Below are 12,268 nucleotides of genomic sequence, written 5' to 3' on the forward strand. Positions count from 1 at the left end.
TCCTCTATAAAGCAGCAATAAGACATTTTCCAATTATTCTTCACATTATGAAACGATCATCATACTGACACCTACTGGTCTGGATGTTTCAGAAATTGAACTAAATCTGTTTTGAACGTGGCTCCCTCCATGTGGGAAACCCGCTCTATGGATCTTAAACTGGTTCGTTTGAGGACTATGGAGCATTTTGATTCTTCACATTCTGTGAGCTGCACTTTATAGAAATAAATAAATAAATAAATAAATAAATAAATAAATAATCACTTTCATAAATCTACTTTGCTACGTTTTGATCGTAAAAATGATCTATTGCTCCTTTACGTTTTCTATTGTGCTTATGATGTTTAACTTCTGTCTTTTAGGGAACATTTCGACATAATGTTTCAAGACAACAGGTTTTATTGTTTCCACTTCATTACTCTGTTTTATGATGGTATGAATTTGGCCTACCAAGAAACCATCCAAATTAAACCATATTGCTCAAATTGTCTAAGCTATCATGTTTAAATAATTTAATACATGAAATCACACCCACACTCAATGACAATTTAGACAAAAAAGCGTAAGTGCAAACACACTGACATCTACTGGAAAACATGAGTTAATGCAATGATCTAACACCTGGCCATGTCATTCAGCAAGCAAGACTTGTAGGAGCACAACAAATCTCTGTCAACACTGAACACTGAGAGGATGGGTTCTCATAAAAGCAGCAATGGAGAAAATTGCCTTTCCATTCCATGTGAATCTCCAAATATCGAACAGTTGGAGGACATGTTACATGAAGGTCAGCTTTCATGTAATCATGTTGATGAAGTCTGGCCCAATTTATTTCTGGGAAACATGTAAGTCTGTTAATATTTGTTATAAGATGTTACAGCTTCCATGATCAGTAATCTCCTATTGTATAATAAATGTGACATTTTTTACAGGTATATGTCTCATGATAGATATGGTCTTTGGAGACTCGGTATTACCCATGTTCTGAATGCTGCTCATGGTAAAATGTGTTGCAAAGGAAGTGATGATTTCTATGGCACAACAGTGAAGTATTATGGAGTGGCAGCTAATGATCTTCCTACATTTGACATGTCAGTTTTTTTCTACCCTTCATCAAAATACATTCATCAGGCGCTCAGCACTGCAGGAGGTATAGTAAATTTCAAATGTACTGAAGTTTTGAAAAACCTTTGCTATGGCAAAAGTTTGGGTAAATAATAACATGTAATGTGAAAACATTTTCAAATTGTAAAATCACCAGCTAGTAATAAATAGCTAAACAAATTGTAAATTATTGTGGGGAAAAGACGTATTGGTAGCCAAAATTGAGAGAAACAGTATATTACTGACAGAGGTCCTTCATCAGCTGTGCAAGCAAAGTGCTGAAATGATGAATCCTTGTGTACTTCACTGCATTTTGGACTACTTCTCTCTACATGTACTATATTCTTTCAGCGTTTTATTCTGTACATTGTTTTAATACATTTATGATCATTTGGACACCAAGTTTTTTTGTTTTTTTTCTTACCACATTATAGCATTTAAAAAAAATTTTTTTTGAAAGAGCTGGTTGTGTTAGGACTCTAACTTGGGTTGGAAACTCTTACAGTTTTCATCAGTTTATTCTGCTATTCAAATAAAGTGGATACATATTCTTATCTTAGTTAGCTACACTTTTACTGACGTTTACATTGCTTCTTCCCCAGCCAAGATTTTTGTACACTGTGCTGTTGGAGTGAGTCGCTCTGCGACCCTGGTCTTGGCTTATTTAATGATCTATCACGATTACACATTGGTGGACGCTATCCAGAAAGTTAAAGAGAAGAGATGGATTTTTCCAAATCGAGGATTTCTTAGGCAGCTTATAACCCTGAATTCCAAATTACAAAGAAAATCTCAGAATGAGTGACTTTGACATACAGAAGACTAGCCAAATTCTTCAGCTCTAAAATTACTCGATGCTCTTCCTCATAGTTCAATGTGCGCAATATATTTTTTGACTATCAAAGCCAAATTTCTTTGCAACACTTTTGAAATAGTATGTCAATGTAGTTTGTCTTCTGAATCTGGTTGCTCTGGAGCGGCTGTTATCAACAATATAAGCAACAATGCCACTGCTGTTGTCGTCCTCCTTTCCGTCGCACACAATGCGCCCATGCACAGGCTTTCCCTCCGCCCTGCACTCACTGTCACTGGCGGAGAATATGCCTCATCGCTCGACCCAGGCTCCTCGCTTCACTCGTCAAACGCTGCATGATTTTCCTCTGACTGTTCTGTGGGAGTGCGGGATCGGGTGACCGTCAAGCAGAAAGAGCACCTGTTCCTACGGATCAAGCGTGTTATTGGAACACGACGTGGAGCTCGCTGGGTGACACTTAATAAGGACGGCGTCGCGAGAGTATCTTTTCCGCTGTTTTTTGCCAGTTCAGAGATAAGAATGACATCCCAGAAGAATAAAGACGGACTCGCCGATATCAAAGCATTGGAGAATATTCTGGACACATGCAAACTTGATCTAACTGCTATCGATGAGGTCTGGCCGAACTTGTATATCGGGAACGTGTAAGTGTTACATATTTGTGTATATTATTGTCTATTATATACATATACATGCAGCAGCTTTGTATCCCGTTAAATGATTGTCTACGTTTATTTAAGATTATATGTTAGCTCGTAGTTACATTGTATCCTGTATGACACTTTACATTTAGAATTAAAATGAATAAATACACTCTAAAGTTTTCTTTGTTTCTCTGACAAAATGGTGTGATTTCTTTGAGGGCACTGCGTGAGACTACTACGTACATTTTTCCGAAATGTAATCGTGTCTTGTTTTCTCCAGTGAAATCGCTCAGAACAGAAATGCTTTGAAGAAGATGGGGTTCACTCACATATTGAATGCTGCACATTCGAAACAGGGCAGCATAGGCGACCAGAGCTATTATGGCAATGCATTTGTTTATTATGGGATCCCTGCAGAAGACTCTTCGAAGTTTGACCTCAGCGCGCACTTCCGACCTGCGACTGATTTCATTCACAAAGCCCTAAAAAAGAAAAATGGTAAGACATGGTCTACTATCTGAATTATTTGGGTTAAGCAATGGCAGACCTGTTTTAGCATTATAAATGTTGTGTATTTAGCACCATAAAAGGAAGATAATTTAATTTTCACAGGTGAACTGTTGAGATATGAGCTACCCTCCCAAAGACAATACTACCACTATTATGCAATCGTCTCATTCATGCTATTGTAGGTTTTATGACATTTTTTTAATTGTAACTTGAGGAAATAATAATAATAATATTTTCATGCAGCTTTCTCAAGGATTCATTAATCCAGGACACATTAGAGATGGAGGGAGTGAGAGGTGTCAAACAGCAAACTAGACAACACATAAAAATAATTCACAAGAAAAAATGGAGAAAGTGGCTAAGTGAGTTCTGAAATCTGAAATGTAGAGGGAAGGTATTCCACAGGCAGGATGTCATAGCTGATGGTAGCTGAAATCCACCAGTGGATAGAGGAAAAGGGGAAGTGAAGAGGAGACAAGCAGAGGAGGAATGCGGGGGTCGGGTGGAGCGAATGGGATGGGACAGGTCAGAAAGGGGGCCAATCCATGGAGAGTTGATGGTGTGGAGCAGAGTCTTATAGTCTGTATGAGCCTTTATGGAGAGCCAGTGAAGATTTTTGAGAACAGGGGTGACATGGATGGAGAGAGGAGGATGATATGAGTAGCAGAATTCTGAACTAACAAGATATATTATGAACGTTTCATAGTTCTAGCCAAAGCAGGTGAGTAACAAACAGGTTACTTCCTACTCTGATGAAAAGATATATTCCCATCAGTGAGTTAGTACTTGAGATGTTACTACATTTTGAATTTTGAAGAGGCAGCAAAAAAAGTAGTAGATATCAAACATTAATATATTATTGTTTTGATACTAATTCCAGTGTGTTTATTTTACTTACAGGAAAAGTGCTTGTGCATTGCATTATGGGAGTGAGCCGTTCATCGACCCTGGTTCTGGCTTACCTTATGTTACATCATCATCTCACTCTCCGTGGTGCAATTCAGAAGGTCATACAGAAAAGAGCTATTTATCCTAACAGGAACTTTCTGCTCCTCCTTCTTGAGCTGGACACCCAATTACAGAGAAAACGAATGCTATGTCCAATCCTCTGACAGTACAGCATTGTTATGAACACTCCAGTCTAATGCTGTGGCAAAAGAGACTAACCACTGTTTACACTGTTTATACATAAATATTTCCCCATGTCAAAGTATATAGGATTATTTAAATGTAAAAACATATTTTAAATGAAACTATACATGTTATTTACAAGCAGGTTTATCTTGCAGAATACAGGCTGGATATTTCCCTACTTATAGGGTCATGATTAGATATATTAACAATATTAGAACTGACAGAAAGACTCCCTGTCAGAGAGCCCTAGATCCCCTTTTACACTGAGTGCCATCACAGCCTTAAATCCACCAAGAAGAGCAACAGCCTTCCAAACTAGGAAACAGATAAGAGTGCCACTAGGCAAGCTGCTGAGTCAGAGTCAATCACCACAAATGTAGCTCTCAAGTTTAACACCAGATTGTGGAAAAAATGTGCCTCCAGGCAAGGAGATGTTTGAAGCAGACACATTCTATTCAAGCACATGCAGGGGAGGGTTACATGAAAAATCCATAGTGATAAACATGGGATTATATATAAATGTAGGCTTTAAATAATTACCCTATACATTGTACATTGTTGTAAGTATTTGTTTTGGTCATTTTTTCAGATTAGACTAATGCATTTTGGAAGCTGATATATGAAATGTACAGTCTAAGAATCAAATATAAGGATCAGCTTTGAGTAAATAATTATTGTTGTGTTTGACACTATAATAATGTATTTGACTTGAAACATGAATAGTCCAATTAATTACTTTCATTTTTTTCGGGGAAAATGTAAGATTTTAATGTTAATGATATTTTAAATGACATTTTGTCTTGTTATTATAGGATGTGTAGCTTTGGGAAACAATGTAACCCTCTAATTAATAAGCTACAGTGGGCCATGTTTTAAACAGGTACCACTCTTTGTTTGCCCCAGCCGCTCTCACTGTGCTGGGAACATTACTGGACACAGCCCTAAAGATAAAATGTAATCAGTCATACATGGAGTAAAATTTCTACTACTTTACAAATGCAACAAAAACACAGTCTGAAAATAAAGCATCATTTGCCAAATAATCTTATGATGCTATTTATGTGCCTCTGTGGAATAGTTAATATTAAACTACAGAGCTTTCTATCTCCTATTATCCACAAGCTACAATTCTTTGTGACATAATAGTAGTACATTAATAGTCAATTAGAGTTTACTTCAAGGTGGAACTAACAATGCAATGTAGTTAACACAGACTGACTAATCCAACCTGTTGTTGGATTCATGCTGTTTGTGGAATTATGCTTGCAAGAAAAAAAATGGTTTCACACAGGGTAGATAATGAAATTAGCTCTTCCTGTTGAAGACAGTGACTCCAGTTGGGCCTATATCACCAGGCCTACAGTAATCCCCCAGAGAAAATATGTGTTCTAATGGGGTTTTATGATCCGCTTCTCTGAGGATTCTAAGCCACAGTCTGATAACACACTATGAAGCATGAGCTAGAGTCTTGTGGCAGAAATGAATACTCAGTTAAGTGGTATTTGCATACAAAGCCATGACTTAAACATGATAAGCAAAGAGCCAACCAGTGATGCCAAGTCTTTTATGTAATTTGATACCCAATAAAGTAAATATTCAAATGTGCAATGGAAAAAAGCTGGTTAATTTAACTCGTTTGAAATGACAAAATAAATTCCTTCCATTCTTACTTTCTGAACTCAATATTTTGGATGCAGGTGCATATAGGTATTTACAAATATTTAACAGTGTGTTATAAAATTAGAATCAAAGTACATTTAGTATTCATTATTTTTAACTAAGGATCACCTAAGCTCAGAATGATGACATATATAGGAATCCTTAATAATAATGTTCCTTTCAAAGGCATTAGAAGAGTAGAACTCACACAGCTGTTTGTGGTATTGAATGTGTCCAGCAGAGGGCAGTGCCCCACTTTAAACAAGATGAGAGCAGTCTGGCCACAGTTTCTCAACTGAGGTAGCAAACAGGTAACAGAAAATCTTGTGAGATCATAAATTTTTTACATCTGCTCATAGAGTGATTTTTAATTGTACCAGTAGTTGTTTATTTTTGCATGACTCTGAGAGAAGAAACAAAATACAGCTTCAGATGTGATACAAACATTTTTATTATTTATTTTTGCTTTATTTTTATTAAAATTATTAACTAATTAATTTCAGATGAGAAATTAAAATTGATTAGCTCAGGAGGTTGGTGCTGAGCTACAGTAACCCAGCAGCCTTTAGAAGTGGGTGTGTGTTTGACACCAACCCTCTAGGCTGCTGGAGTGTGATGGGGTAATATTAGCCTGTATGAGCCATCAGCAGACAGAGGCCAATTTCCCCCTGCCTCTCCCATTCTGCAGCAGCTCTGACAGCTCAACCTGCAGCTGCACAAACCAGAGGAAGCCAGAGACTCACTTCAGATCACTTCAGAGCTCCTTTGGAGAACGTTCAATTACTACACGACTTTGCATCCTGATTAGTTGTTTGGCATGAAGTAGATGTTGATAAATCATGGTAGTGGCTAAGAAGTAGAGAAGTTAGGAAGTGACTTTAGTTCCTTGGCCTGCCATGTGTATCAGGGGACAGATGTTGCTTGGTATAGCTCAGGTCTGCTTCTCTTCCCTGGAACTGCTGCAGGGGTTATTGATCAATGCATTAACTCGAGTACCACAGAAAGTAGATGCAAGTGTCAATTTTACTATTCTAATTACTCTCTAGTCCAAAGATACAGTATAAGTCAAATGTATGTGTTGCATATTGCTAAGGGAAAACATACATACACATTCTTAAATATACACATAAATCATGCAGCTTTGAAGTACTTAATTTATTTTTTAAAACATTTTAACAAATTGCTTTGCTGTTCACTGCTGTTAATGAATGGCTTGGAAATCCCATCAGTAAGGTACTGGAGCAAATGAGTGCTTAATAAGGCATCCATAGCATTATCCATTAACATAAAAGAAACATATATGCTTCTCCTGGGCATTTGCATTATTACTACTTTGGAACAGTATAGATACACACCTGACATACAAGACAAGGACTTTAATAGCAACAAATTAACAGCAACTACAGTACATATGATTACACAGTGGACTGAATTGTTTCATGTATCACATTACAGTAAAAGCAGATCCTGAACAGAAACAAGTTTGTGTGGCTTTCACACCCAGTGCTGTTAATTCTCTTTTACAGACTTCATAAAGTAGTAATTACCATGGGCCTTAAAGCACATTTCACTGGCAGACAGAGGAGCTCGTAATATAGGACATTTCCCTAGCACACTTCAGCAGGTAAGGACCACAGCTGGAAGTGGGAGATATTTATCACAAATGTTGGCTTTACAAGTTTACACTACCCTTAACACAAGCCAAAAATAAAGGCATAAAATACACTGATATGTAAAATGCACTAACACACAAGCATAACCTCATTCAGCACAAGAATGAACAGACATGATTGGCACAGACATTTTGGCAGTAATGCGAGTTTTACTGTATATATTGTGCACACAGTCAAGATCAGAGAAACACTCAGGCAGGGCTTTGCACACATGTAACATTAACACCAGTAAGTACTGACAGAGAGAGAGAGAGAGAGAGAGAGAGAGAGAGAGAGAGAGAGAGAGAGAGAGAGAGAGAAAAGCAAGAGAGAGAGAGAGAGAGAGAGAGAGAGCGCTTACGAGGTTTCTAAAAGCAAACCAGGCTGCCCACTAAGACCTGGAAGGGGCTTTTGTAGCCATGGAGGTTTATAATTATACACCATTTAAAAAAGGAAACAACCTCCAGAGACATATCTGTGGACTGGCTTGTCGACAACGTCCCTGACCAAGGAGAAAGAAGCAGATGATCTGAAAGAGGGGAGAAGAGACAGAAGCTGAAAAATGTAAGTTCACAGGGGTAGAGAATTTTTGAGCTCCAGAAAACATTTATGGAAACTAACCTGTGTGAAATGCTTGTAGTGCTGGCATTCCACTTAACATTTTCCTCTCCACCTACAAGCTGTAAACACAGCCCAAAATCATTACTTGCCATGAGAGTCAGTGAATGCTGAGTGGGGTAAACTGCCAGAAAAAAGCTTTCTGTTCACTTTAATGCTGTTGCGAGCTGTGTCGCCACACTCTCAGCCCCTTAGCAACGGGCAGGTCTCATAAGCTTTGGCCTCAAGTGGGCTTAACCCGTCTGATAATTCAACTAAAATAAAGACAGAGAGTGAACTGGTTTTAGGGGAATATCATGTTGGTAATGCCAAATAGAGTAATGTACTTTGTGCAGGTACTGGCATAATAACTCATGATGCAATTTTATCATCAACAACATAAACATTTCCCTTTATAGAAATACATTTAATACACATGCTATACACACATAGAATGCATCTCTCTATCCATTAACATTAAAAAGACTCAAAATCTAAGGACAAAATGTGTATACAGATGTTTTATGTGCATTATATACCAGGATGTCTCTTAAGGAGCTGAGTGCCTATGAAACACCATCCATCGCAGAACTGGAGGACTTCCTGTTGGCTGACAGACACCCCACTGGACATGTCAACCAAGTGTGGCCCAGTGTGTATATTGGCAATGAGTATGTACCAGGAAGCAGACCGGCCGTTCATGAGACACTTGCACAAAGTAGCAGGTTGAGAACCCAGATGAATATACAGGTGTGCACTGTCCTATAAGGCTAGGAGTTAGCTGCTTTACTGACAGGTTTGTATACACTAGCAGATCAACTCCCAGCCCACTCATACTTAAAACTGCTGAAAAAGGAGTGCACTAAAGCACGGGTATAGAACCACTGAATTCAGCACATTTGCCACCTTCACATGGTGTGATTCAGTGCAGGAATTGTTTCGAGTAGTAAAGAATTAGTGCAATTCTTGACCACTGTTGCCATGTGAGTGTAAACCCTTCTTAGAAAAAAGATATTACACTGGAAGCACCTTTGTATTTATCTGCAGGGTTGCAGCCCGTGACAAGTCACTGCTGCACAGTATGGGCATCACCCACATTGTGAATGCTGCCAGCAGCCCCCCTCATGTGAACACTGGGCCTCGCTTCTACAGAGACATGGCTATAAATTACTATGGGGTGGAGGCAGATGATTCCAGTGACTTCATCATAAGTGTATTCTTCTACCCAACAGCAAGGTTTATACATGCTGCATTATCCAGCAAAGGCAGGTTTCACAGCAGACTGCACAGAAATAGCAATATGCATGAGAATTGCAGCAACTGACTGTCCTAAAATATACAATAATTGGTTCATTATTTATTATAGACACTATCCAGTGTACTTCCCTGCTAAATAGTTGTTTTCAATCAAATCAGGCATGTTTAAAATCAGCACATTTTTTAAGCAGGCATCATATCAAGCAAGTGCCATCATTGTCACACCTTTTGAAATACCACTTGGCTTCATTGTGGACCAGTACATTTCTTCCATTTCAGGGAGAGTGTTTGTCCATTGCTTGATGGGAGTCAGCCGCTCCGCCACACTCGTCTTGGCTTTTCTCATGATCTGTGAGGAGCTGACCTTACTGGAGGCAGTGCGAGTGGTCCGGCAGCACAGAGACATCTGCCCAAACCCTGGCTTCATCAATCAGCTCCGTCACCTCGACATGCGCCTCGTCCGTGAAAGGAAAAGAAAGCTAGAAGCTTAAAGCACTGTAAATAGAAATTCAACAATGATGTGACAAAGCCTTCAAAATCTTCAAAAGTACAACCCTCTGGGTTTTAGCCCTCTGTTCCCAAACCTATCAGGTAAGATTTCATTTACCAATATGCCTTTCATGACAGTAGCAAACTGGATATTGGAGGGGCAATTGAATCGTTGGCTCATAAACAGTTATTAACTTCCAAAGGGCAACAGGGTTGCAAAATAAATGGCAGGGTTTTTTTTAGTTCCTTCCAGATGGCATGTGCTTTGAACTTCTTCCAGAAGGAGTCTCTGAGCATGTGTTTAAATGTTTTTTTCAACTCTTGTGACATGAGATGCTTGTGGCATGCTCTTCATTATGTGAACACAGGGCCAGAGCAGCCTGCATGGCTGGATGTCTTGAAGGCCTGATCCCCTGCACAGCCTCTCTAATGGTTATCATATGCTTTAATACTGTTTATATGTTTGGCCATGTTTGGCCACACAATCCATGTGTGGTATAATCCACTGTTTTTTCCTATGAACTATCTGGCTATTTATTAAAAAATAATAATACATTTTATATATATATATATATATATATATATATATATATATATATATATATATATATATATATATATATATATCTGCATTAATACGTAGATAAAGTAGAATGAATAGATAAAGATTCCTTGCATGTTTATATAAATAAATATCTGAAAATTTACAGGAAACATGCAGTGTCATCCTTTGTATGTAGACATTGTGACTGTAGAGGCAGAATTGCAAGACTGATGTGCTTAATTGATTTGCATCAACAGTAACAGTCAAGTCACATGTACACCCCCACATCACACTCGCATTTTATTAACTAGCAAATTAATTCTGCAATGCAGCATTTCGATTTGATGCTTTTTTGAGTGTTAAGATTTTCCTCTCCAGAGTAGCTCCTGAAGACAAATCTTGAAGCTCCACATGCCAGACGCAGTATGAGACATCATCTATATCTGACCTGCAGTGTCTGCTGTGGACAAACGGCCTGCCCTCCAGACCTGTCAGTCGGGTTTTGCCCAGCCAGTATGTAGGGGATGAATGAGTAATGACCTATCACAGTGTCTTGGTGTTCATCCATCCCTGAGCAAAACAGACACACACCAAATATCAGCACTGTCCAAGATAACACCACACAACCTGTGCACCCTATATTCATAGGCAAACAAACTTTATCAGCTCAAATGAATTATAGGAATGGTAAGGACCTACATGAGCAATAAATTAAATTGATTTAACTGGGTTATTATCAAAATTTCTAGAAAGACAGATGATTTTAATGTGTCGTAACCACATCATTTAAGTGTATAATATGCGAAAAAGGCATGGACTGTGAACTGAGGCTTGTGCGTATCATTAGCTTGGCTGATGGGCCACATCACATTCCTGTCTCCTCAGGCAGAGAGGTGGTTGGTTATGCCTGGAGGCTTCAGTTTCTTCAAAGTATTTCAGCTCCTCTTCTACCTGCACTGATGCTGCACAAAATGGAAAGTCTGGCATATCTGACTCCTTCAGATTTTCAAAATGAGTGAGGATAGATTGTGAGGCGACAGCTGAGTAAGACCATGTCAGTGACCGACAATGTTTTTTGAAAAATGGAGAAGCAATGTATTTGTGCCACCAAGTAGCAGTCTCCTGTCCACAATGAGCCTGCTCACTGCCATCACGGTCTTGCCATGTTTCACCCTCACTGAAGCCATCATCACTCCTTGAAAGGAGACTTCTGCCCAACCATTCTGCCAATTTTCAAAGAACTGGCCAGACCCATGAACCCCAGAAAGGAGAGAATTCATACAAAATAGCAAATACAACTTCTGGCAAATTCACTTTGAGGTTTGTAGAAAACGTATGACCCCAATTCACAGACTGTGTGAAAATTAACACAAGCACCATGTCCACTGTGGGGTTTAGTGTGCCCACAATTTTAATTCAAGAGGATTATAAATAACTTCTCCTCGAGGGTGTTATCTCAGGTACAAGCTATGAATAACTCCTTCCCCTCTCATACTGTGAACATTTTCCCATTTTTCTACAATGTTGACATAGGTTACATTTCATTTAAGGTTGCAAATGCCTCAAAAAGTACATAAAGCATTAGGTTGGATAGACTTGTGGGTGGCAAACACTATTTGTGCATGTGTCTTATGATTTTAGATTTATGAAAATTAAGACCTGAAGCATATCTGAAACAATGCAACCACATTAGTCGGGGAAGAAGAGAGATTTCAAGGTTGAAGGAATAAGTGAACCTGACAAAACAATAAAAGGAATCCAACACGATCCGTTTAATGACCTCCCTGTCAAGGTGAGTGATGGCGAGGACTGAGGATGTGAGGGAGAAAACATGCAGCGCTGATGGCTCTGAAAACTCTCTCTG

At 38.7% G+C, this 12,268-nt stretch overlaps 3 protein-coding genes across 5 annotated transcripts; all 3 read left to right on the forward strand.

The window, feature by feature from the left end:
- The first annotated feature begins 640 nt into the window (after positions 1–640).
- On the forward strand, positions 641–1,928 carry si:ch211-223p8.8 (dual specificity protein phosphatase 13A family protein). 2 transcript variants are annotated; one of them, XM_027017646.2, is made up of 3 exons: positions 641–845; positions 933–1,150; positions 1,707–1,928. In XM_027017646.2, the coding sequence occupies exons 1-3, from the start codon at positions 694–696 to the stop codon at positions 1,907–1,909; spliced, it is 573 nt and encodes a 190-aa protein (XP_026873447.2). In that variant the 5' UTR covers positions 641–693; the 3' UTR covers positions 1,910–1,928. The 2 variants fall into 2 exon arrangements, 1 of the variants encoding a protein (XP_026873447.2); XR_003411123.2 differs by lacking the exon at positions 933–1,150 and having other exon boundaries at positions 756–845; positions 1,707–1,792.
- zgc:153981 (dual specificity protein phosphatase family protein) lies at positions 1,906–5,811 on the forward strand. Its single transcript, XM_027017647.2, has 3 exons — positions 1,906–2,562; positions 2,843–3,060; positions 3,973–5,811. Exons 1-3 carry the CDS (start codon positions 2,438–2,440, stop codon positions 4,182–4,184), a joined length of 555 nt encoding a protein of 184 aa, XP_026873448.2. The 5' UTR covers positions 1,906–2,437; the 3' UTR covers positions 4,185–5,811.
- Positions 5,812–7,964: 2,153 nt separating this feature from the next.
- On the forward strand, positions 7,965–10,400 carry LOC113582068 (dual specificity protein phosphatase 13-like). Of its 2 annotated transcripts, XR_003411122.2 has the most exons (5): positions 7,965–8,081; positions 8,657–8,785; positions 9,162–9,379; positions 9,651–9,962; positions 10,229–10,400. XR_003411122.2 is itself a non-coding variant. In XM_027017636.2 (4 exons), coding segments are annotated over exons 1-4 (561 nt in total). In that variant the 5' UTR covers positions 7,965–8,079; the 3' UTR covers positions 9,863–10,400. The 2 variants fall into 2 exon arrangements, 1 of the variants encoding a protein (XP_026873437.2); XM_027017636.2 differs by having other exon boundaries at positions 9,651–10,400.
- The last annotated feature ends 1,868 nt before the right edge of the window (positions 10,401–12,268 follow it).

The sequence above is a fragment of the Electrophorus electricus genome, chromosome 11 (genome assembly GCF_013358815.1).
Source record: "Electrophorus electricus isolate fEleEle1 chromosome 11, fEleEle1.pri, whole genome shotgun sequence".
In the NCBI taxonomy this organism is placed as follows: Eukaryota; Metazoa; Chordata; class Actinopteri; order Gymnotiformes; family Gymnotidae; genus Electrophorus; species Electrophorus electricus.

Excerpts from the sequence above, each read along its gene's own strand:
- LOC113582068 (XM_027017636.2), top strand. Across the intron at positions 8,786-9,161 it reads AGTGTGTATATTGGCAATGA|GGTTGCAGCCCGTGACAAGT; the intron begins GTATGTACCAGG and ends ATTTATCTGCAG. Across the intron at positions 9,380-9,650 it reads TGCTGCATTATCCAGCAAAG|GGAGAGTGTTTGTCCATTGC; the intron begins GCAGGTTTCACA and ends CTTCCATTTCAG.
- si:ch211-223p8.8 (XM_027017646.2), top strand. The coding sequence starts at position 694 with ATGGGTTCTCATAAAAGCAGCAATGGAGAAAATTGCCTTTCCATTCCA. Across the intron at positions 846-932 it reads AATTTATTTCTGGGAAACAT|GTATATGTCTCATGATAGAT; the intron begins GTAAGTCTGTTA and ends CATTTTTTACAG. Across the intron at positions 1,151-1,706 it reads GGCGCTCAGCACTGCAGGAG|CCAAGATTTTTGTACACTGT; the intron begins GTATAGTAAATT and ends CTTCTTCCCCAG.
- zgc:153981 (XM_027017647.2), top strand. The coding sequence starts at position 2,438 with ATGACATCCCAGAAGAATAAAGACGGACTCGCCGATATCAAAGCATTG. Across the intron at positions 2,563-2,842 it reads AACTTGTATATCGGGAACGT|TGAAATCGCTCAGAACAGAA; the intron begins GTAAGTGTTACA and ends TGTTTTCTCCAG. Across the intron at positions 3,061-3,972 it reads AGCCCTAAAAAAGAAAAATG|GAAAAGTGCTTGTGCATTGC; the intron begins GTAAGACATGGT and ends TTTTACTTACAG.